Source organism: Cetorhinus maximus, chromosome 5, assembly GCF_964194155.1.
Source record: "Cetorhinus maximus chromosome 5, sCetMax3.hap1.1, whole genome shotgun sequence".
NCBI classification, from domain to species: Eukaryota; Metazoa; Chordata; class Chondrichthyes; order Lamniformes; family Cetorhinidae; genus Cetorhinus; species Cetorhinus maximus.
In genome coordinates, this window is record NC_135883.1 from 64,713,991 (window position 1) to 64,740,380 (window position 26,390).

Below are 26,390 nucleotides of genomic sequence, written 5' to 3' on the forward strand. Positions count from 1 at the left end.
GAAACAAAAACAGAAAATGCTGGAAAAACTCAGCATCTGTGGAAAGAAAGACAGAGTTGACCCATCCACCGCACAATAGTTGGAAGTTCGGGATCAAGGTGAGCTACAATCTCCGAAGATACCAACATCGCTTTGATTCATTCAAGGGATTGCTCTTGCTGCTCAGTGCAGCACCACACCTGCTCTTGTCGCAAAAGTTGTCTTAGAGGTTCAGGCATAAAAGCAAAATATTGCGGATGCTGGAAATCTGAGACAAAAACAGAAACTGCTGATTTTTTCTGTTTTTTGTTTCAGATTTCCAGCATCTGCAGTGTTTTACTTTTATCCACATGCATAAGTCTGTTTTCCGTAGCTTGTTTTTCCTGGAACGGGTTGCTAGCCTGAAGTCAGAGGCTATAGCTTGAAGGGCACCATTCTGCATCAAGCATGACTGACCAGGAGTTTCTCCTGCTTTTACTACCTGCCAAAAAATGATTTGCAGGTTAGCAATCAACCTGTTTGGCTGCGTTATGAACACACCTAACGTGGCCATCAAGTCCTGGCGTGGGACTCGAACCCAGAGCTTCTGGCCCAGAGGCAAGGACACTACCCACAAGACTTCCACACACCCCCATATCCCCCCCACCCACTGCCTTGTCACTTTTGAGAAGACAAATGATAAATAACAGCCGTATCCTTGGCTGAAGCTTTTCTGACTATAGTTACCTGTTGTCCCAAGCCACACTGAGTCTAAAAGTCACACATTATGATTGATCTTTTTCCCCTGTAAACTAATTTAAGCAGAGCATCATAATATGTACATCTTTTGAATGCAATGATCTGCACCATTGTTCCAGTTGTTCCTCTTTAACTTAATTATGAAAATCAATTGCATCTAGTCATGAAAGCCAATTTAAGCATCAATTTAAGCCGGAGCTCCTTTCCGCAAAATTACTCAATTTTGATTTAACTGCAAATCAGATACTGACTGGAACCGAAGATACTGAGCTGGTCCTGGATTCTTGGGTTCTTTGACTAGGCATGGTGAAAACACAGCAGGACAAGCCAACTGTAGCTTCTGGCAGGTCATCTTCATTGGTCCAATCATTAAGATCTGGGTTAAAACACTGGACACATTTCTTATATTTCTTTTCTACCTCATTCCAACCTCCCAGTAGATACACTTTACCATCAAGAATTGTAACTCCAGCAGTACTGACACCAACATGAAGAGGGGCAGCATAGCTCCATTGTCCTGTATATGGGTTATAACATTCGACAGGGAGCACATCAATCCTCTCACCCCGAGATCCTAGCTGACTTCCACCCAATGTGTACACACGATCTGCAAGGGAGATGGCACAGTGCCATCCCCTGGGTGTGCTTAGGTTAGCCTTATCCTGCCAACTGTCTGCTGACAGATCATAGGCACAGACTGAACGGGTATATGCATTATTGATGTACCCTCCAGTTACCAGGATTTTGCCATCTATGACAGCACTGGCATGACAACACCTGGATACCTCTAAAGGTGTCTTAAGCTGCCACTTGTTGATTGCTGGTACATAGCATTCAATAGATGCTAGAGGACCATCTGAATTCCTACCCCCAATTGCAAAAAGTAAACCATTAAAAACATTTAGGCTGAAATGGGTGCGTCTATGGATCATGCTTCCCAGATGAATCCAACTGTTGAATCGAGGATCATATCTGTAAAATTAATAAAAAGAAAATGAAAAGATATATACTACCAGACTTCATAATCTTTTCTACAATAGCTTAAGAATTCATAATTTGTATGTTCGTAACCCAATAACCTTGACTGGAAAGCATGGGACAGAATACAATTCATTCAAGCTCATTCCGAGATCTCAGGAATTAGTTAAGCGTTGAGGTAATTTTCAAAATCAACCACCCTTTTTGAGCTGAGGCTCTGATCCACGTCAATTTATTTGCGTTTCTTTATTCTTGGTCTACTTGTCTGAAGACAATGACTAACTCAGATTCATAGGTGACAGTCATTTGCCCAAGTATTATTTGAATGTGGAGGAGCACTACAGCCAAATACAATTCTGTCCTAAGCAGTATCCACATATATGGATATATAGCAGTGGTCACAATACAGCAACCTGAAGGGAGTACGGTGGCTGATTTCCCACTCCACTCCCTAGTCCAGAGTACTAAAACCACTTTTTTTATTTGTTCATGGGATATAGGTGTCACTGGCTAAGCCAGCATTTGTTTCCCATCCCCAATTGCTCTCGAGAAGGTGGTGGTGAACCACCTTCTTGAGCCGCTGCAGTTCATATGGTGTCAATGCTGTTAGGAAGGGTGTTCCAGGATTTTGACCCAGCGACAGTGAAGGAATGTCAATATAGTTCCAAGTCAGGATGGTGCGTGGCTTGTAGGTGAATGTGCAGCTGGGGATGTTCGCAAGTATCTGCTGCCCTTGTCCTTCTAGGTGGTAGAGGTCGCAGGGTTTGGAAGGTGCTGTCAAAGCGGCCATAGAGAGTTTCTGCAGTGCAGCTTGTACATGATAAACACAGCTGCCACTGTGCATCAGTGATGAAGGGGGTGAATGTTTAAGGTGGTGGATGGAGTGCCGTTCAAGTAGGCTGCTTTGTCCTGGATGGTGTCCAGCTTCTCAAGCGTGTTGAAGCCACACTCATGCAGGCAAGTAGAGAGTATTCCATCTCATTCCTGTCGTGTTCCTTGTAGATGGTGGATAGGTTTTGGGAAGTCAGGAGGTGAGTTACTCAATTAGTTGTTCAATTGTCCACCTGCATTCATGACTGCAGAGCTTTGACCTGATCCATTGGCTGTAGAATTGCTTAGCTTTGTCTATCACATGCAGCTTCTGCTGCTTGGCATGCAAATAGTCCTGTAGCTTCACCAGGTTGACACCTCAATTTTAGGTATCCTAATTTCTGATACTGTACTTGGTGGATCATACTGAATAGACTGCATGCACTTTGCTACATAAAAGGAAGGAAACAGGAGGGCAATTTACTCAGAATTTCCTTGCGCTTTTCCCTGAAAGCAGCTCAAAAACAACATCCTGAAAGTAGACCACACAACTTCTTTCTGGGTATAAAGGGATTGCACAAGCTGGAATTTCTTTGTCTCAATCTCATGAAACCTGTCTAACAGGCCATTGTGCCTTTGGACCTACTCATGAGCAAGATCACTCAGAGAGGCCACCAAGTTGCAGGGAAAAAAATACTTAAACAAATATATTTTACAATTCTAATGTTCTTCACTATTAGAATTCTAATAGTTCTTTTGTACTTTCACCATAGGGACCTTGAGCTGAATTATCTGGCAGGCGACGGGCTCCCAACAGTGGAAACGTCAGCATGCAATCCACATGTTCCCACCCAATGAACTCTTTCCAGCCCCATTAAGGGTCCTGTGAAGAGAGATTGGGGAAACTGGGCCTGTATTCTCTAGAGGTTTGAAGAATGAGGGGTGATCTCACTGAAACTTACAAAATACTTAAAGGGATAGACAGGGTAGATGCAGGTAAGATGTTCCCCCTGGTTGAGGAGTCTAGAACCAGGGGAGGCAATTTCAAAATAAGGGGTTAGCCACTTAGGATTGAGATGAGGAGAATTTTTTTTACGCAAAATTGTGAATCTTTGGAATTCTCTATCCCAGATGACTGTGGAAGCTCAGTCATTGAGTATGTTTAATGCAGAGATTGACAGATTTCTAAATACCAACGACATAAAGGCATATGGCGATAGTGTGGAAAAAGGCAATGAAGTGGATTATCAGCCACGATCGTACTGAATGGCAGAGCAGGCTCAATGGGCTGAATGGCCTTCTCCTGCTCCTATGTTCATGTGCACTGGGTCACCAGTTAATAAAACTACAAATAAGTAAATCAGTTAACTCCCTATAGAATAAAGTGACATCAACACAAGGGAAGCAGTTGACTGAGGAGTAGCTGGTGAGTCTCTATTTCGGTTAAGTCAGTTAATAATCTAATAAATTGAGGCATGTCAGATCATGTTGGTCCTGTGCAGTGCACATCCTGTTCCATGTGGGAACTCCAGTACGCTTCTTGTATCCTTAATCACCACATTTGCACAAAGTGTGGACAGCTGGAAAAGCGTGAGCCCCTAATTTCAGAGCTTGAGCAGCAACTGACATCACTTCAGTACGTCCCCAAGGATGAAAATTTTGTGGAAAGCACATCTCTACATGTGGTCACTCCTCAGCTTAAGGCTATGCAGGCAGATAGGGAATGGGTGACTGCCAAACAATTAAGATGGATCAGGCAAGTAGTACAGGAGTTCCCCAACTTCATTTCACTGTCCAGTTCTGAATACTGAGAGTGATGGCTCCTCTGGGGAGTACAGCCAGAACCAAATCCATAGCAAGCTGGCTCACCTCTACCGGGTTTTGGTGGGGGTGGGGGGGGGGGGGGGGGGGGGGGGGGCACATGTGGTAGGGTCATGGGGGAGCAGCACAGGAGGAAGATTCAGAAAGCAACAGTGATAGGGGATTCTATACTCAAGGAAATAGACAGACATTTCTATGGCTGCAGATGCAAATCCAGAATGGTATGTTACCACCCTAGTTTCAGGGTCCAGGATGTCACTGAGCAGCTGCAGGGCACTCTGACGGGGAAAAAGAGTGAGCAGCCAATGATCATGTACCATAGTGATGCCAATGACATAGCTAGAAAGAGGATGAGGCCTTGCAGGCAGATTGTGGGGAACTAGGAAAGAAACTAGAAAGCAGAACCTCAAAAAGGTGGAAATCACCAGATTACTTCTGGTGCCACACACTAGTGAATATCGAAATAGGTAGATAGAACAGATGAATGCACAGCTAGACAGATGGTGCAGGGAGAGAGGGATTTAGATTCCTGGGACATTGGGACCATTTTTGAGGGAGTATAGGCTGGATGGGTTACACCTGAATAGAGCTAGAACCATGTCCTTGTGGAGAAACTTGTTAGTGTTATTCTGGAGAGGGTAAACTAACTTGGTGGGGTTGAGAACCAGGAGGCAGCATTAGAGGGGAAAACTGGGTGCATAAAGAGACAGACAGCACTAGAGAAGGAGATTGTGAGGTATCAGGTGGGGTCAGAATAAGAGAGAATGCAGTAATGCATTAGGTTTCCTATGTAAATGCACGGAATATAGTAAATAAGGTCAGTGAGTTGCAGGCACAGGTAATCATGTGGGAATTTGAGGTTGTGGTGATATTGGAAAACTGACTCAAAAAAAGAACAGGACTGGGTATTAAATATTCCTGGATTAAAGGTGTTCAAGAAAGGGAGGAAAGGAAATAAAGGTGTGGTAGTTTTGATTGAGGGGTGCTGTAGAGAGAGGATGTCCTGGAGAGGTCAAGGACAGAATCTATTTGGGTAGAGCTAAAAAGCGATAGAGGTACCATTACACTACTGGATGTATTCTATAGGCCGCAGACTAGTGGAGAAGTTACAAAGGAACACATTTTCAAGGCAATTACAGAGAACTACAAAGCTAAAGAGTAGTTATAATGTAGGACTTGAATTATCCCAATATAGACTGGGGTGGTAATAGTGTAAGGGCAGCAAGGAGGAAAAGTTTCTGAAGTGTGTTCAGGATAATTTTCTACATCAGTGTGTTTCCAGTCCAATGAGGAAGGAGGCATTGCTGGTTCTGGTTCTGAGGAATGAAGTGGGTCAAATCGGTTAAGAGTCAGTAGAGGAACATTTAGAGGACAGTGATCATAGTATCATAAGGTTTAGGTTAGCTATGGAAAAGGAAGAGAAGAAATCCAGAGTACAAACAATTAATTGGGGAAAAGGGACAATTTTAGTGGGGTCAAAAAAGATCTATCCAAGATACAATGGAATCAAAGATTGACAGGCAAATCAGTAATGAAACAATGGCCTGCTTTAAAAAGGGGAGATTGGGTCAGGTATAGTGGAAGTACATTTCCACAAGGGGAAAAAATAAGACAAAGCCAGAGCTCCCTGGATGACAAAGAGATAGAGGACAAAGAGATAGAGAGTAAGATGAAACAGAAAAAGGATGCATATGATAATTGTCAGACTAATAATACAATTGAGAACTGGGGTGAATATAGCAAGTTCAGAGGGGAAGCAAATAAAGAAATAAGAGAAGCAAAGACAGTATGAGAAGAGACTGGCAGCCAACATAAAATTAAATCCTAAAGTCTTCAAAGACATACAAATTGTAAAAGGAAGAATAGAATCAATTAGAGACCAAAAGGGGATTTATGCATGGAGGCAGGTGGCATGGCTGAGATACTAAATGAGTACTTTGCATCTGTCTTTATCAAGGAGGAAGATGTTGTCAAAGTCATAGGGAAAGGGGAGGCAGTTGAAAGAACATGTTGGCTAAAAATTGACGAAGAGGAGGTTTTGGATAGGCTGGCTGTGCTTAAAGTTGATAAATCACCAGGGCCCAATCAGATGCATGTGAGGATACGGAGGGAAGGAAGGGTAGAAATTGCTGAGGCACTGGCCATAATTTTCCAATCATTCTTCAATGCAGGGGCTATGCCAGAGGACTGGAGAATTGCAAATGTTACACCCTTATTCAAATAAGCGAGTAAGGATAAATATAGCAACTACAGGCCAGTCAATTTAATTTCTGCAATGGGAAAACTTTTAGAAATGCTAAATCAGGGCAAAATTAACAGTCACTTAGACAAATGTGGATTAATTAAGGAAAGCCAGCATGGATTTATGAAGGGCAAATTGTGTTTAGCTAATTGGATTGAGTTTTTTGATGAAGTAACAGAGAGGGTTGATGAGGGTGTAGTTGAAATGGTGTATGTGGACTTCCAAAAAAAGCATTTGATATAATGCCAATTAACAGACTCGTCAGCAAATTTGAAGTCGATAGAATAAAAGGGACAGTGGCAGCATGGACACGAAGTTGACTGAGTGACAAGAAACAAAATAGTAGCTGATGGTTTTTCAGTCTGGTGGGATATATACAGTGGTGTTTCTAGCTGTTGGTGTAAGGACCACTTTTCTTGTTCTATAATGACCCAGACATGGGTGTATAGGGCACAATTTCAAAATTTGCAGACGACCCAAAAACTTGGAAGTATAGTGAACTATGAGGAGGAACATGGTGGTCTTCAAGAGGACATAGACAGGCTGGTGAAATGGACAGACAATTGGCAGATGAAATTTAATGTAAAGATGTGTGAAGTGATACATTTTGGTAGAGAAGAGGCATTATAAAATAAAAGGACACAATTCTAGAGGGGTGCAGGAGCAGACAGTCCTTGGGATATATGTGCACAAATCGTTGAAAATGGCAGGATTGGTTTCGAAAGCAGCTAATAAGGTATGCGGGATCTTGGGCTTTATAAATAGAACCACAGAGTACCAAAGCAAGGAAGTTACAGTTAACCTTTATAAAACACTGGTTTGGCCTCAACTATTATATTGTGTCTAATTCTGGGCACTGCACTTTAGGGTGGACATGAAGGCATTAGAGAGAGTACAGAAAAGATTTTTGAGAATAATTTCAGGGATGAGGGACTTCAGTTACATGGATAGATTGGAGAGGCTTGGATTGTTCTCCTTGGAGAAGCAAAAGTTGAGAGGAGATTCGATAGAGGTTTTCAAAATGATGAGAGGATGTGGAAGAAGGCTCGAGAACCAAAGAACACCTATTTAAGGTAAAAAGTCAAAAGGACCAAAGGGAATAAATAGAAAAACTTTTTTCCCCCCACAGCAACTACTTAGGATCTGGATTGCACTGCCCGAAAGGCAAATTCAATTGTGGCTTTCAAAAAGGGAATTAGTTAATTACCTGAAAAGAGAAAAAAAACTGAATGCTACAGGGAAAAACCAGGAATGTAGGACTAACTGAGTCACTCCTGTAGAGAGTCAGTATGGACACAATGGGCTGAATGGCCTTGTTCTGTGTTGTAACCATTTTATGATTCTATCAAAAAGATTGCTTGATGCCAACACTGGTTTTAAAATGAGGTGGAAGAAGTTCAGTTCCTCAATATTGACCTTTCTCCTCTTCAGGGGAAGCAAAGAAACACCATTAAAGATGTGTTTTATATTCCATATGTCAGAAGATAAATTTCTTGTTAAATTTTATAAATGTGATGTCTGTTGTGAATCGTTAATTAATGTTGCATTTTTCTAGGTTTTGGGGGTGCTATGTATTTTTTTTAAAGTTTAGTATCTAACTTATTTTAGCTTTTCAATAGTGGTTTTATATAGAAATCTAAGAACAACAGAGGCAGTTCATGATACAATTCACTATTTAATTTGCTAAAAGTGAGACATATAAAAATTTAACAAGATTAGTGTTTGTATTGGCATTTGGAATTGTAATACTAGATTTGTACCGACAGTTAAAAGCTTCCTATGACATGATTAATTGAGGCCATTACTGTTAGGTTGATTATCTCTAGAATATTTGCTTGAAATCCCACTCCTTAAACAATTAAATTTAAAACAGCAGAAAGTTAAAACTAGTACACTGCTTAAAGGAGGAAGCACAAAGCTTTCTTTATTTAGTGAGGCTTTTTAGGAACACTAAACTTATTAAACACTTTGAGCTTTACCAAAAAACACTCTTCTCAGGGCCAATGAGGGTTCTTTTTCAACAGTTAATGCATTCCTGTTGATGCTTAAACATTGCATCAGAAGTTGGAGCACATGATCATTTGTCTCAATTTCACTGTAAACCATAGAAATGTCTTTTGCCCCAATCAATAAGATGGCAAATTTGCAAAATATGAATCCCACCTTCAAAAAGTGCTTCAAACTTGAAAAAAAGTATTAGGATAGAGTATATCAATTAGAAATAAACTAAACAGCAGCTTTTATTAATATAGTGCCTTAAACATAATTAAACATACCAAGGCGCTTCACCGGGGGATTATAAAGCAAGGTGTAACACCAAGGTAATCTGATGACCGAAAACATGGTCAAAGATGTAGGTTTTAAGGTGTGTCTTAAAGGAAGAAAGCAAAGTAGAGAGGCAAAGAGAATTCCAGAGCTTTGGAGCCTAGGCAACTGAAGGCATGGCCACCAATAGTGGAGCAGTTATAATTGGGAATGTACAAGAGGCCAGAATTAGAAGAGCACAAATTTGCTGGCAGGTCATAGTGCTGAAGGAGGTTACAGAGACAGGGAGGGGCAAGGCGGGGATGAGAAGTTTAAAATCAAGATTTTCTTGACTGGGAGCCAATGTAGGTTAGCGCGCACAGGGGTCATAGGGGAACAGGACTTGCAGAGAGGTTAAGAGGTGGACAGCAGAGTTTAGGATGACCTCAAATTTACGAAAGGTAGAATGTGGGTGACCAGCCAGGAGTGCATTGGAATAGTTAAGTCTAGAGGTAACAAAGGCATGGATGAGGGTTTCAGCAACAGATCAGCTGAGGCAGGGGTGAAGTCTGCTGATGTTCCAGAGTTGGAAATAGGCAGTCTTGGTGACAGCCTGAATGAGGTTGGAAGCTCATCTCAGGATTAAATGTGGCACCAAGCTTGCAAACAGACTGGGTTAATCTCCATCTGTTGCCAGGGTGTGGGATGGAGTTGAGGTGGAGATTGAAAACAGTGGTTTCAGTCTTCCCAATATTTAATTGGGAGGAAATTTCTGCTCATCGAATACTGGATGTCTGATAATTTAACAACAGTGGAGGAGTCAAGAGAAGTAGTGGTGAGATAGAGCTGAGAGTCTTCAGTGTGAAATCTAATGCTGTGCCTTCAGATAATGTTGCTGAGGCGTAGCATGTAGATGAGAAATAGGAGAGAGCCAAGGATGGATCCTTGGGGGACACCAGAGGTAATGGTGTGAGAGCAGGAAGAGAAGCCATTCCAAGTGATTCCCTGGCTATGATTAAATAGATAAAAATGGAACCACATGAGAGCAGTCTCATTCAGCTGGACACGAGTGGAGAGGCATTGGAGGAGGTGTGGTCAACCATACCAAACGCTACAGACAGTTCGAGTAGGTCAAGGACGAAAAGTTTACCTTTGTCACAGTCACATAAGATGTCATTGTGACTTTGATAAGAGCTGTTTTGGTACTGTGACAGGGGTGGAAACTTGTTTAGAGGGAATCAAATATGGAATTCCCAGAAAATTAGGATGAATTTGGGAGGCAACATCATGTTCAAAGACTGTGGAGTGGAATGGAAGGCTGGAGATGGAATGGTGGTTTGCAAGTTTGGTGGGGTCAAAGGTTGGTTTTTTATTTTGAGGAGAGGGGCGATGATGGCAGATCTAAAGAAGAAAGGGACAACACCTGAAGGCAGAGAATTGTTTGCAAAATCAGTTACGTAGGGGCCAGGAGAGAAAATTGGGTGATCAGCAATTTAGAGTAAACTATAAAGTTAAAATATTTTCTAAAAACCAAGAGGGAAGGAGGAGGATAGCATAGGGAATAAATGGTGCTGAGCAGAATTAGTAGAATTATTTTCAACTATTTTTGTAATTTGTGGTTAATACTGTAAAATTGCTTCTGACGTCTAAGTAACTTTGTTGCTGAGCAATTAGTGTTTGAATCAGTGTTCCTTGGAGTTACAGAGGGTTCAATGAGATGTATTAAAGTGTTATCAAGCGAATTTGAAACACAATGTATCATCGAGTAAGTTAGGAGTACTAATATTATAATTGCTTTGTATTAGCTAGGAAAATTAAACCCAGATAATAACAAGCAAATGTGGGATTAAGTATTCTTAACTTAAATCAACATTTAAAGTTATACAAAGTCACATCTGTAAAATGAAAACATGAAAGCCAAACAAGAAACACTTAATGCAAATGACCTCAGTAGGGTTTCACTATGATGAGAAATATTAGAATCAACATTAAAATGCAACCTCAAACTTTAATATTGTGATCTTAAGATATTTTATTTACAGAACACTGGATGCAAACTTGTCATTTTCAATTTTCCTATTTCTGCAGGCATGGAGTCCATTCCATTAAGGTCGTATGAGATTTTAAACATTTATGACATATTGATTCTTTGTAATGACTATAATGTTACCTGCAGAAGTTGCTCACTGCATGCTTCGCCTGATTCCTGGCATCGTTTTGATCTTCTCCGCCAGCAACATACAGGAATCCATCCATCACAGCTACACATTGATTAAAGCTCTTATAAGGCATTTCAGCAAGTTTGTTCCAAACATGTTCAGAATCTCTATATAGAATATCTCTGCTGAGTGACTTCTCTGATAGGTCTAGACGGCCACCCACCATTACCAGAACTCGGAGGCCACTACGAACCTTTGTTCTTCTGGACTGCAAGGTGTTCTGTTGATAGGGAAGCAAGTGATAGTTCATGGCCTCTACCAGAAATTTGTGACATTCTAGGTCTTGCATCATTCTAGGCACAGTCTGAACATAGTTCACCAGGTCTTGTGCTGAGATTGTACAAAACCGAATAGTGTTCAGTAAATCTGCTGCACACTTAACTCTATCATTGTCAAAATCCAGCCATTTCATTACAATCTGGAATGCTGTGATTTCTGAGGGTAATCGCAGGGTTTCAAGCAGCATAAATTCCATGATTTGTTCAAAGGTGAGTTTCAAAAACTGGTCCCTTTCTGAAAACTCTAGGAAATTGTCACAAATGAACTTGTGTGCTGCTTCCTTGGTATTTTTGAGTCCATAGGTTTCTGCAATGTTAACAATATACATGCAATTCTCAACATTGATTTCTTGCATCAAGAAGTCACAGCACATCTTTATTAGAGAGTGAATTTTGAGCAGGTTTGCTGTTGCTATTGTGCTACCAATGGTGTACAATGACAGCGTTATCTTTCCACAATAGGCATAAGTAATAACTGTGACAAGACCAACTGGAGATATGTCACTGAGGTCCACTCTTTGGATTGAGGGGTCTTTGGTGAGAATATTCCTGAAGTACTCACTGGAAGAAGCCATTACTAATTTGTGAACATCAAAAGATTTGGTTTTTGTAGAAATGGTTAAATCACACAAAAACTTGTCTTGCCTCATTCTGCTGAGTGCTTCCAAGAGACTGGAACTGTAGGAGGAGTTGGATATTTCAGTGGAAATACAGCTAAAACCATTACCTCCATCCAAAAGGCCATTCATGCCATTGAAATGGATTATTGTACTTTCTTCCACAATAACAGTCGTCTCCTTGTTTTCTGTTTTATTCTTTTTAACATTTTTCTTCTTTGGTGCCATGACTGTAATCCTGTCTCACAGTCACAATCTGGAACATATTTATTTATAAACTTAGTACATAAACTCTGTAATGCTCTGATTAAATGCACAAATATTTACTAATAAATTGTGGACATAAAACATGAATTGTAGTTATGGAAATTGGATTGTAATTCTCTTCCTCACAGAAAATACCTTGCTGTTTTCTTTATCAATACACTAAACATGATAAGCAATTTTAAAAGAAAAAATGTAATTATTGAAAATCTAAAATAAAAGTCAGAAAAATGCTGGAAATTCACACCAGCTCACTGCTGTACACTTCCAGCAATTTCTGTTTTTACTTTGATCTTAAAAGTAATATTGGCAGAAGAATAAACCTTTTTCTCCACTCAAAGTTACTACACCTACATATTCCTAGATCACACCCCTTAGTTTTTACAGAAATGTTGAACAACAGAATTATAAATGTAATGGTTTCATAAATGCTGAAACAATTAGAAGCACACATCAAGCTATGATAATTAATAAGATGCTTAACAATCAAAAATTGTATACAACAGTATCCCCACTTTGGGATCCTTCAGCATCAATTACAGAAGGAGTTTAGAAACAGGCACTAACCACGAACTAAGACGGATCTGGACTGGGCCAGGTCTCACAATACCAGAAGATGCAAGGTTGACTAGGCCATCCTGGGCCCAGATTGAACACCCACATAACACCACACCACATTGCATTATTCACTGAACCTTTGGAAAAGCTCCAAAACAAAGTTGAATACCTACTCCACTCGATGCAACCATGCATACTTTCCATATTTTATAAACTGCATCGAAATTGTTCCCGCCCACCTGCCAATTTTCAAGTCATCATAATCAAGTACAGAATTTATTCCAAGTAGAAAGCTCCTGAGTAACAACATTCTGTAGAGGTGAAATAATGCCATAAAACAGAACGCAAATATTGCAGGCGCTAGAAATCCGAAATAAAACCAGAAAACACTGGAGACAATGAGCAGGCCAGGCAGCAGTTGTGAAGAAACTGTTGGTCCCAAGGTTGTGACGAAAGGTCATCAATCTGAAGAATTAACCCTACTTTCTTCTCTTCATAGACCCTGCCTGATCAGCTGAATGTTTCCAGCATTTTTGGAAATAAAGATGACTTCGCATTTGTATAGCACCGTTCATGATCTTGGGGTGCCACAAAGCAATTTCCAGCCAATGAAGTACTTCTAATGTGTAGTGTAGTAATTATGGTTTTATTTAGTGTGCAATGTATCTTTAAGGATAATACTTGTTAGGCAAGATCACATGATCTGTAGTAGCCAATAGGAGAGTAGTGCAGACTACCTCTGCAGCCAATGTAGAGATAGAGTTGGAGTTGAAAGCACATGTGTAGTTGCTGCTGAGTATATTGTAAATAAACTGAAATGTTTCCACCCAAGTGTTTGCAGATCAACCCTATCATTAATAGTACAGCTCGGTCACCATACAACAAACTGGTGATGAGGGTAAAACAGGATTGAACAGAAGAAATCAAGTTAGAAAGAAATTGGCACTGCACCTCGCCTAGTGATTATAAGTAGCAAACTCAGTTAGAACTGAAGAAGTTATCCTCTCTCAAAACGCCACAATTTTGGAGAATTGATCCTTTCGAACCAGCCACAGACAACTGATCTTAATACATAGAATGCCTCACGTTCTTTTTTCAAGCAAATGAGATTACGGGTGAAGAGAAGAGGCAAGTGATCCTCTTGAGTACTTGTGGGAGCAAAACCTACAGATTGATTCAAAGTTTGATGGCACCCAGTGCCCCAGATTTAAAGAATTTCGATGAATTGGTGGACCTTGTGAAGGGTCATTTTCAACCCAAGCCCTCAGTCACGATGTAGAGATTCAGGTTTAATTCACAAAATCGAGCTTTGGGTGCGACAATTGCATGCTACGTGGCAAATTTGAAGCAGCTAATGGAACATTGTGAGTTTGGTACAATTCTGAACGACATGCTCAGAGATTGTTTAGTTTGGGGTGTGAAGGAGGACTCTATTCAGAAAAGATTATTGTCTGAAGTGAATCTGGATTTCAAGAAGGCGATATAGCACTGGCCATGGACAGCGCAGTAAGAGATTCAAAAGCAATACAGGGTGCGCAGAATAGCGCTATCTTTCACATTGGGTGGGAAACCTCAGTCAAAAGAGACGTGAAAAAGTGAGACTCCATCGAGAAGTGGGAAACAGGCCCCGCTAGCTGAAGAATAAAGAAAAATAACTTTGTTATTTCGAAATCGGAGAATAATTTTAATAGAAGTGGAAATAATCAATCTTTTAGTGATTGGCAGTTTAAAATAAATTGAATGCTACTATTGTCACAGAAATGGACGTACAATGAGGCAGTGCAAAGAAAGATTCAAGCCGGCTTATAAACAAAAGAAGTCACCCAACGAAATTTACAATGTAGAAGAGTTCGAAATGGCAAATTCAGACATTTACTTAATCTAAAAGTTGGAAAGACAGAACCAATATTTGTCACATTGAAAGTAAATGGCAAACCTGTTAGAATGGAAGTGGACATGGGAACTTCCATTACAGTAATTGGGGAACATACCTTCAGATATTTGAACAATGGTGAACATCAATTAAGTTTGGAACAAACAGATGCCAAGCTAAAAACATACAGGTGAAGACATTCAAGTAAAAGGCATAAGCAGAGTAACGTCCATTATGGAAGCCAATCAGTAAAGCTACCAGTGTTGGTATTGAGAGGCAAAGGACCAAGGACCTTTTAGGGCAAAATTGGTTAAAGGAAATAAATCAACTTGAGTGGGCACTGAGATTCCAAAAGGAAGCTAGAAGCGTTCCTGTTTTGAAAAAGGAGTGTGTAAGGACTCAACAATCTGAAGAAATGCAGGCTGTCTTAAGAAAAAATCCTGGAAGAACAGCAGAAGGAACTCAAAAAGACCCTGCTTGATGACAGAGTTCAAGGTAAAATGAGCAACCTTCGAAGGGAAAAAGAAAACCTGTTGAAAGACCTTCATACACTACATGATTCCTTCAGTTCAAAGTTTGTACCTCAGGAAAAGTAAGAGAAGCAGAAAGAATTCAGCACTTCTCTGAACAAACTCAGAATCTCAGAATTTTTACAGTGCAGGAGGCCATTCGGCCCATCGTGTCTGCACCGGCTCTCCAAATGAACATTATGACCTAGTGCCATTTCCCTGCCTTTTCCCTGTACCCCTGCACATTGTTTCTATTCAAATAATCATCTAATGCCCTTCTGAATGTCACGATTGAACTTGCCTCCACCTCCACCAACGCAGTGCATTCCAAACCCAAACTAGTCGTTGTGTGAAAAAGTTTTTTCTCACGCCACATTTGCTTCTTTTGCAAATCACTTTAAATCTGTGCCATCTCGCTCTTGATACTTTTACAAGCGGGAAAAGCTTCTCCCTATCTACTCTGTCCAGCCCCCTCATGATTTTGAACATCACATCTCCTCAGCTGCCTTCTCTCCAAGGAGAACAATCCCAACCTCTCCAATCTATCTTCGTAAGTGAAGTTTCTCATCCCTGGAATCATTCTTGTAAACCTCTTGTGCACTCTCTCCAATATGTTCACATCCTTCTTATAATGTGGCGCCCTGAACTGCACATAATATTCCAGCTGGGGTCTAACAAGTGTCTAATATAAATTCAGCATATAATATATAATATAAATCCTTGCTCTTGTACTCTATGCTCCTATTAATAAAGCCTAGGATACTATATGCTTTATTAACTGCTCTCTCCACCTGTTCTGCCTCCCTCAATGATCTATGCACACATACACCCAGGTCTTTCTGCTCCTGCACCCCCTTCAAAGTTTCACCCCTTATTTTCTATTGTCTGTCCATGTTTTTCCTATCAAAATGCATCACCTCACACTTCTCCACACTGAACTTCATCTGGTACCTATCTGCCCACTCCACCAACTTATCTATGTCCTTTTGAAGTTCCACACTGTCCTCCTCGCAGTTTACAACACTCCCAAGCTTCATATCTTCTGCAAACTTTGAAATTTTCCCCTGCACACCAAGATCTAGATCATTAGTATATATCAGGAAAAGTAAGGGTCCCAATACCGACCCCTGGGGAACTCCACTCAAATCTTCCTCCAGGCCAAAAAACATCCATTAACCATTACTCTCTGCTTCCTATTTTTCTGCCAATTTTGTATCCATGTTGCTACTGTCCCTTTTATTCCATGATCACTAACTTCTCACAAGTCTGTTGTGTAGGACTGTATCAAATGCATTCTGAAAGTCCATCAACAGCATCACCCTCATCCACCTTTTGTCACTTCTTCAAAAAACTCCAGCAAGTTAGCTAAACATGATTTCCCCTTTAAAAAGCTTTTCATTATCAACCCATATTTTTCCACGTGACTACTAATTTTATCCTGAATAATTATTTCTAGAATCTTGGCCAGCACTGAAGTTAAACTGACTGGTCGGTAATTGCTGGGCTTATCCTTACAACCTTTTTTTGAACAAGGGTGTAATGTTTGCAACTCTCCAGTCCTCTTGTACCCCCCCTGAACCTAGGGAAGTCTGAAAAATTATGGCCAGTGCCCCTGCAATTTCTACCCTCACTTCCTTCAATATCCTTGGATGCATCTTGTCCAGTCCCAGTGCCTTGTCAACTTTAAGTACCAACTGTCTATCCAACACTTCCTCCATATCAATTTTGAACCCTTCTAGTGACAGAGTTTCCTCGTCTGTCACCATGACCTGGATAGCACCTACCTCCTCGGTAAAGATGCAAAGTATTCATTTCATACCTTAGCCATGGTCCCTTTGTCCATGTGTAAATTCCCTTTTAGGTTCCTAATCGCCCCTACTTCTCCTTTTACCACCCTTTTACTATTTATATGCCTATAGAAGACTTTGGGAGTCCCCTTTACATTGGCTGCCAGTCTTTTCTCAAAACCCCTCTTCGCTGCTCTAAAAGCTTTTTTTATTTCTCTTCTGAACCTTCTGTATTCCTCTTGGTTCTCAATTGTATTTTCTACCTGACTTCTGTCATAAGCACATTTTTTCTTTTTTATCTTAATTTCTATCTCCTTTTTCATCCAGGGAGCTCTGGATTTGTTTGTCCTACCTTTCCCTTTTGATGGAATATACCTTGACTGTGCCCAAACTAATTATCTTTTGAAGGTAGCCCATTGTTCAGCTACAGTTTTCCTCACCAATCTTTCATTCCAGTCTATCTGGCCCAGCTCTGTTCTTGCCCCATCGAAGTTGGCTCTCGTCCAGTTAATTATTCTTACTCTGGTTGCCTACCATCCTTTTCTATTATCATCCTAAAATGCAAAATACAATGATCACTGTCTCCTAAATGGTTCCCCACTGAAACTTGATCTACTTGGCCCACCTGATTTCGAAGAACCAGGTCCAACAGCCCATCTTTTCTTGTTGGATTGGACACATACTGTAGAAAGTTTTCCTGAACACAGTCTAGGAACTTTTACCCTTCTCCATCCTTTACACTACCACTGTCTCAGTCTACATTCGGGTAAAGTCCCCCATTATAACTACTCTATAATGTTTATATCTCTGTAATTTCCCTGCAGATTTGTTCTTCTACAACCTTTTCACTAGCTGGTGGTCTATAGACTACACTGAGCAATGTAATTGCACCCTTTTTTGTTCCTTAGCTCTAGCCAAATTGATTGTGTCTTTGAACCATCTGGGACATACTCTTTCTCCAGCACTGCAATGCTTTCCTTAACCCTCCTCTTTTTCTTCCTTTCCTATCTCTTCTGAATACCCTGTACCCAGGAATGCTTAACACCCAGTCCTGCCCTTCCTTGAGCCAGGTCTCTGTTAATGCCACAACATCATATTTCCACATGGCAGCCTGCGCCTGTTAACTCCCCAATCTTATTTACTATACTCTGTGCATTCACAAACATGCACAGTAATCCTGATTTAGATTTTGTTACTTTCTCCCTCACCCCGACTTCACCTATTAACTTACTATTCTCTATACTAGTGCTATCTGTCTCTTCCAGTATTTTGTGCACCCTGGTATTCCTCCCTAATATTTTCTCTTGGTTCCCACACCCCTGCCGAGTTAGTTTAAAGCCCTCCCAACAGCACTAGCAAAACACCCCACATGGAACTCAGTCCCAGTTCAGATGCAACCCATCTGGCTTGTACAGGTGCCATCTCCCCTAGAGTCAGTCCCAGTGTCCCAGGAATCAAAAGCCGTCCCTCCTGCACCATCTTTCCAGCCACGCATTCATATGCCTTATCCTCCTACTTCTGTACTCACTAGCATGTGGCACTGGGAGTAATCTGGAGATTACTACCTTAGAGGTCCTGCTTGCTAATTTTATACCTAGCTCCCTAAATTCTGATTGCAGGACCACATCCCTCTTCCTACCTAAGTCATTGGAACTAACATGGACCACGACCTCTAGCTGTTCACCCTCCCCCAGAAGAATGTCCTGCAGCCACTCTGTGGCATCCTTGACCCTGGCACCAGGGAGGCAACATACCATCCCGGAGTCACGTCTATGGCCACAGAAACGCCTGTCTGTTCCCCTAACCAATGAATCCCCTATCACTATAGCTCTTCCTTTCTTCTTCCTGCCCTCCTGTACAGCCGAGCCACTCGTGGTGCCACAAACTTGGCTCTGACTGCACTCCTCTGAGGAACCAGTGCCCTCACTAGCTTCCAAAACTGAAAATGGATTTGAGTGGGACCCTAGGGGACTCCTGCATTACCTGTCTACTTCTCTTGGATTGCCTGGTGGTCATCCATTTCCTCTCTGTCTCCAGGCCCTTAAGCTGCGGTGTGACCACCTCTCTAAACATGCTATCCACGTAGCTCTCAGCCTCGTGGATGTGCTATAGCGATTCCAACTGTCGCGCGAGTTCTGAAACCTGGAGCTCAAGTTTCTGCAGCTGGCAGCACTTCCTGCACACGTGGTGAAGAATGTGTTGGCAGAGAAGACACAACAATACTCAATTTTCCAGGAGGCAGCAAACAAGTACAAAAAAAAGATGGAAGAACTGAAGAATCAGCTAAATGAAGCCAAAGAGGCTTTGGAGGCAAAAGTTTCAGAATTTCCCAAGAAGCAGACAGATAATGACATTTTGGTGGACTCAATCACTGAGCTCAGACAAGTCAAGCTTGCATCTGAGAGAAATTTGGCCAATAGTGAAGTCAAAAAGGAGGCCGAGATTAAAGTCTGTGCTAGAAAGAAGAAGGCATATAGGAAAAAGATACAGAATTACCAATAGGGCCTTAATTCTTGCAGCATATGAATACACTTTCATACACAGGCCTGGCAATCAAATCGCAAACGCCGAGAAGATGATAAGCACATCCCAGTTCCGCAGGAGCTTGTTTTACTGTTAAATTTCTTAGATTCCTCGCTGGTATGTGCTCGACAGATCAGAGTCTGGACAAGTTGGGACACAGTCTTATCTCAGGTATGAGAACAAGTGCTACATGGTTGGTCACAGGAGCCCATATCTGATGAAATGAAACCATACTTCAACAGAAGGCATGAAATACCCAGCCACGAATGCATCTTATTGTGGGGAACACAAGTTCCTCCAAAGGGAAGGGAGCCACTTTTAATTGAACTACACAGTGCCCATCCACGAATTTCCTGAATGAAGACCATAGCATGCAGCTATCTATGGTGGCCTGGGATGGATGACGAAATTGAGTTTAGTAAAGCAGTGTGTGCAATATCAGCAATTGCAAAAGTTGCCAGTAACAGCTCCATTACTCCCATGGGAATGGCCAGGTAGACCCTGGGTGCGGTTACACATTGTTCCCAGGAATGGTCCAACGTAGTCAATGTTTCTGCTCATTGTCGATGCCCATTCAAAATGGTTGGATGTATATGAGGTCAAGTCACCAACGTTGGCCGCAACAATTGAGAAAATACGTCAGCGTTTTACCATTCACTGACTACAAAAAGTAGTAGTTTCTGATAATGGCACGGCATTCATCAGCCTCAACATTATCACTCATGTGCACACTGCAGCACACCACCCTTCCTCAAATGGACTAGCCAAAAGGGCGGTTCAAATGTTCAAGGCAGGCATGAAAAAGCTAACTGGCAATTTCTTGGCAACCAAGCTAGTACACTTTCTTTTTCATTACAGGACCACCCCTCACACAACAGCAGGTGTCACACCTGTGGAGTTATTGTTGAAATGCCATCTCAGGATGAGATTGAGCTTAATAATGCCAAATTTAGAGTGCAAGGTGGAAAGGAGTCAAGGAAGCCAGAAAACTAGACATGACTGCATAGACTTGAGAGGAAATTTATTGTGGGAGAGCCGGTATATGTGGAGAACTTCGGAGAAGGACCAAAGTGATTATCGGGTGAAATATGTACAGTGACTGGACCTTTATCTTACCACATGGAGGTGGAAGGCTGGATCATCCGTAAACATGTGGACCATTTAAGGAAGAGAGAGACAAATCATCAAGATATGGTTCCACCAGTGATCATGACCGGGTCTGCGTTTCCTGTTGAGGATACTCAACCCAGGACAGACATGTCGGATGTTCCTGTAAGAGTTGAGGATACAGAACTGCAAGTGCCCACCGGAGCTCCTGATGTTCAGGCAACTCCGGAAAAGAAGGTACCTGACAAAGCATCTGAAGTTGTGGAGCTGCGACGTTCCACACGTACCAGGAAACCACCTGAAACGTATCAGGAAACCACCTGAAAGAGTGAACTTGTAAATTCCTTACCCAGTGTAAATATTATGTTGTCTTGAAAAATATGTACTTATAATTATAATATGTATAGTCGAGTTAAAGGGGGAGGAATGTAGTAATGATGGTTTTATTTAGTGTACAATGTACGTTTAAGAATAATACTTGTTAGGCAAGATCAGATGATCTATAGCAACCAATTGGAGAGTAGCGTGGGCTACCTCAGCAGTCAGTGTAGAGATAGAGTTGGAGTTGAAAGCACACATGTAGTTGCTGCTGAGTATATTGTAAATTAACTTTAAGTTTCCACCCAAGTGTCTGCAGATCAACTCTATCACTAAAAGCACAACTTGGTCACCCTACAACATGTAGTCACTATTGAAATGTAGGAAACATGGCCGACAATAGGCACATTTCAAACTCCCACAAACAACAAAGTGATAAATGATAAATAAAAGCTAGGATTTTAATAAGTTGAAAATAAAGTTTAAAAATGACTTAAAAAGTGTGGGTTTTAATTTCCGATATTCTGGTTAGTAATCCACACGTGGAAAGACTGGCAAAGGACTAAGGTCTCAGTGAGTTGACAACTCAGTCCTTTACATTCTCTCTCCTTGCATCTGCTCAAGTACATCAATCAGGCCCAGGAATAGTAACACACTGCAGCTTAGACCCCAGCAGCTCTCACAGGGCTTTCCATATTAAGAATGTTTCAAATAAAGATACTGCCGTTCTGGTAGAGGTGCTGGTGGGGGAGGGTCTACATTTCATTCATTATAATTAGTTAACTGGCATAAAACCGTTACTTTAAAGCAAAGCAGATAATTTACTTCAAATGGGAATACATTAATTATCTCATGCAGTAAAGTTAAAGATCTCGATTCATACACAGTTAAACACGTAACGAATTAGTTAAGTTGGAGTTATAAAGGCAGACAAAAGAAAGTTAACATTTATCACCGTCCAATACTTTAACAATCCAAATAAACTGATACTCTAAATCTACTATTCGCAAGAGATTCACAAGTTCGAAATAACATAAATGTTTTTCTTATACATTCGTCCCTCCTGAAATTTAGACGTAATATAAAGCTACACGTTGCCGTATAGTTTTTAAATAGTTTGAATACAAAGTATTGCAACGTAACAGACTACCGATTTCACACGTTGTGAAGGCATACCCCGAATGATGAACTTTCTTCCTGGAAGTACTGGCAGCCTGTTCTCCACTCTCAGCTGAAGACTCGGGGCAAAGCTAGCGTCGGATGGCTTTTTTAAAAAAATGATTCTGCGCGTTGCGTCTCTGTTAAAGGGGAAGATTGGGCGAATGAGAACGCGTTTCCGGGCGTGTAGTTTGAGTTCATTCAGAGCGGTAGCTTCAGGTGATCTTCTGTGTGCTCAGGAATGAGCTAGGTATGGCAGAAGAGGTAGTGCAAAATGTATTACATCTGAAAGAACGTCTCCTCGAGGTCAGCGACTCAAACAAGGTGTGTTTGTGAGTTGTCAGGTAATAGTTCCAAAGTGAACTAGTTGTTCAGAACATTATTGTCACCTGCACAGGCAGAATTGAAGTCTCAGGGATTCATTGCTCTGGAAGCAAATTGACCAACTAATTGAGTTCTGAACTGGTTATAGTCACTTTGTGCTGTGCAACTTCATGGGGCAAAAGCGTTTCTAGAATTAAAGTAGGTAACAAAGTCCATTTAGTTCCCACTGGAAAATTATTTGGATACTTTTGCACCTGAAGCAACATTTCCAGGTTTACTTACACATGCAGAGAATGTGTACATACTGCACGCTAACCTGGAAAATTAGCAAAAGCTGGCCCAGTGGCTCCAATAGAATCTGACACAATTTCCAACCCTGCCAAAGTTTGTAATTTTAAAACAGCTCAGAATGGAGACCTATGACCTACCATTGTATTGAAAATGCAGTGGGTGGGGGTCAGAGGAATGTCATAATATAAACTGCAGGTATACCTAATATTCTATCTTTCATTTCTGGTGGAGAAATTGAGTTATTTTTGCTTCTATATTTTACATCATTGCTATATCTGATAAGCCCTCCCCTGTTTGAATAATGCCTATCCTGAAAAGGGCATCAACCATTTTCGCAAGTTTAGGCAGTGTTACAAATTCAATTCTTCCATAAATACCATTTCAGGTTCTGTTGTTTCTATAAGTGACTTGAGCCTTGTAGTTTTAATGAGGTTCCCTGTCTATTTGTACAATAGAGTAATCTAGGAATAGTAGATGATAAGAACACTGTCATGTGATCTAAACTGAATTTGTGTCCCTTTTCCACATCATCTACTTCACTCTTTAAAGGTGGACCAAATATTTAGCAAAGTGACGATTATAATAGCTGCTTTTCTTTGACATAGAGTACCAGTTAGGCTCAGAGTTGATGTTCAATTGTACAACTTACCTTCGTGCAATGTTATAAAATCAAAAAAGTGGTTGTGCAATGTTATAAAATAGAAAAACTGGTATGCTTCCCCACCTCAGTTTACTTGACATTAACAAGATGTCATCTTGGTAAAAGCTCCCACAGCTTTCTCTTTAATGAACCTGGCTGCCTTCGCGCCTTCCCTCTTTCCAAAGTCTGCTTTTCCATGTTTCCTTTTGTTAAAAAAAACTCCCTCTGCACAGATAGCGATCAAAGAGTTCTTTAGAAAAATGAGTCTTGGGTGCTCTTCAAGTACACAGTCAACTCAAGATTAATTTATTGTTTAGATTCTGGGGAAACAGCATCCATTTAGCATATTAACCATCTTTCAACTGTAAGAAGGAAACTGAGATTTTTGCCAAGCCAAATAGTGTCTGGCTGGTGTAAAAATAGAAAATGCTGGAAACGCTCAGCATGCCAGCCAGCATCAGTGAAAAGTTTTTTCCAGAGCTGATGTTTTGGGTCGATGCCCTTTCTTCAGAACTGGGAAAAGTTAGAAATGTAATATGTTTTAAGCATGTGAATGACGGGGAGGGTGGAAAAAGAACAAAAGGTAAAGCTTGTGATAGGGTGGAAGACAGGGAAGATTAAATGGAATAGAATTGGTGATTCAGGGCCATAGGGAGTGGTAATGAGACAAGTAAAGAAACAAAAGATGTGCCCAGAGGAGGTGTGAATGGCAGAATGATGAACAACTTTCATTTGAAAGCAAAAGCAGGAGAAAAACTGCATGTAAATGGAACCTGCAACTGGATAGAGGAAACAAGAGGGCAGAGGTTACAATTAGAAATTATTGAACTCATTGGTCCAAATCGCCTGATCAGCGTTGAAACTGTTGAGGGCCATGTCAATGGCGGGGGAGGGTTGAGAGGTGGGGTGGTGGTGGCAAATGGAAGGTTGCATCATCTGAACAGATACAGCAGAGGTGGAGAAGCTGGGACAATGGGATGAAGTCCCTACAGGAAGTAGGGTATAAGGAAATATAATCTAGGTAGCTGTGAGAGTCCTTGGGGTTATAGTGAATACTCGTTGATAGCCTATCCCCAGAAATAGAAAAGTCGAGGAAAGGTAGAGTTGGAGATGGACCATGTGAAGATATGAGAACAGTAGAAATTGGAAGCACAATTGATGAAATTTTCCAGTTTAAGGCAAGAGCAGGAAAAAGCCCAACAATGTTATTAGTGTAGCTGAAAAGGAGGTAAGGGCAGTCTCTTGAGTTGGACTGGAACAATGTTCTGCATATATAAAAGGCAACATAGGACCCTTTTTTTGGAGGCGGTGGGCAGAGTTAAAGGAGAAATTGGCCAATGTGAGAACAAGCTCAGCCAGGCAGTGAAGAGAAGTGGTGATGGAGACTGGTTGGGCTCCTATTCAAGGAAGAGGTGGAGAGCCCTCAGGCTGTCCTGTTGGGGAATGGAACTGTAGAGAGATTGGACGCCCATGGTGAAAGAAACTTGTAGGGCCAGGAAATTGGAAACTGTTCAAGTGATGAAAGGTATTGGAAGAGTCACGGATGTAGGCTGGAGAGAGACTGGACAAGGGGTGAAAAATAAATTTGAGATGGGAAGATATAAGTTCAGTGGGGAAGGAGTAGGCTGAAATGATGAGTCCACCAGACCAGTCCTGTTGTGGATCTAGAGAAGGGGTTTGAAGTGAGCTGGTCAGGGTTAGTGAGCTGGGAGGTTTGAAGTTGGGGAGGGAAGATCTCCAGAGAAGATGAGGACAGTGACGAACGATGGCTAGATGTTTGATGGTGGAGTTATGGTCTGAGAGAGGTAGGAGGTAGTGTCAGAGAGTTGGCGTTTGGCCTCTGCAAATAGAGGTTGGTTCGCCAGACAACAATGGTAGCACCCTTGTCAGTAAGTTTGCTGACCAAGTTAGAATTGGACCTGAGAGAATAGAGTGCAGCAAGTTCAGCGGGAAATGGGTAGGAGTGAATGAAGAGAGCAGAGAAATTGAGGTAGCCAATGTTATGCCGGCAATTCTCAATGAAGAAATCTTGAGAGGGTTAGAGGCTAGAGGGAGGGATCCAGGTGGAGAGCAGGTACTGTACAGGAGATGGGTAAAAGGGTCCGCTGAGTGTGGGGGAAGACTTTTGGGCAAAGAAATAGGTGTAGAAAGAAAGGTGAAGTTCATTGAGGTGGGGATGTAGGGGGATGAAGCTGAGGCCTTTGCTGAGGACAGATCATTTTGGGTCAGAGAGGGGAAGGTGAGACGTATCGTGAATACGTGGCAAGAGGCAAGATTAGAAAAAGGAAGTGGGTCAGAAGGAACTGAAGAGGAAGAAAGATCCAGAGGGACGTTGATACCAATGAGTTGTTGAAGCTTGCGATCCTTCATGCTTGAAAGGAAGAAAATAAATTTTTTCTTAAAGCATCGGATTAGGCAAAGGATGAAAGGAAACTGTCGTCCACAACGGCTTTGTGATCGTGGGTTGCTGCTGCTGATGGGAGAGATTAAGGTGCATGATATTGAGTGTGGATCTTGCGATGTAGGGACAACAGCGGTTTGAGAAATTCTGAATGTCTCGGAGCTATCTGTAATCATGGGTGGATCTGAAACTTGAAGGGGAGAATTTCTGTTGGAATCCGGGTGGGAAAAGTAGACAGTTGCTGAGGAAGGAGATGTGGCTATGAAAGTGAATTTAGATGAATACCTGAGAAGGAAAATAGAAAGCAATGAAGGTGAACTAGATAAAAGAGCTTGCCTTGATGGCTGGCTGGTGGTGCCTTTGTTGGCTTCAACCTGATTCGGTCTGCTAGGTAAGCAAATTGCAGGTTATGTTTCTTATCACAGGTCCACTTGTGACTTTACCAGTGAGTTGGTGGATGGCTGTGGAGCAGAAACCTAGGAACATAACTTGGCCTCTTCTGAATAGGAGCTGCTGCATCTGACTGATTTTCCCAGATCATATTAGAGCAGTAAAGAAATGTATGCACTACTTTTAAAATGAGTCCATTACTTCAGCCATTAACTCTCCCTGCTTTACTCATGCTACCACATTACCTTGATCAGCCCCTGTTCATTCACTGCAATTCATATGCTGATCTTCCTTGTACACATATTCAAATTCATGAGCTAC

At 41.4% G+C, this 26,390-nt stretch overlaps 1 protein-coding gene across 1 annotated transcript; it reads right to left on the minus strand.

The window, feature by feature from the left end:
• Positions 1-691: 691 nt before the first annotated feature.
• Positions 692-22,104, minus strand: klhl31 (kelch-like family member 31). The gene is made up of 3 exons (XM_078541923.1): positions 22,042-22,104; positions 10,983-12,182; positions 692-1,689 (listed from the first exon to the last, which is right to left on the minus strand). The coding sequence occupies exons 2-3, from the start codon at positions 12,152-12,154 to the stop codon at positions 957-959; spliced, it is 1,905 nt and encodes a 634-aa protein (XP_078398049.1). The 5' UTR covers positions 12,155-12,182; positions 22,042-22,104; the 3' UTR covers positions 692-956.
• Positions 22,105-26,390: the final 4,286 nt, after the last annotated feature.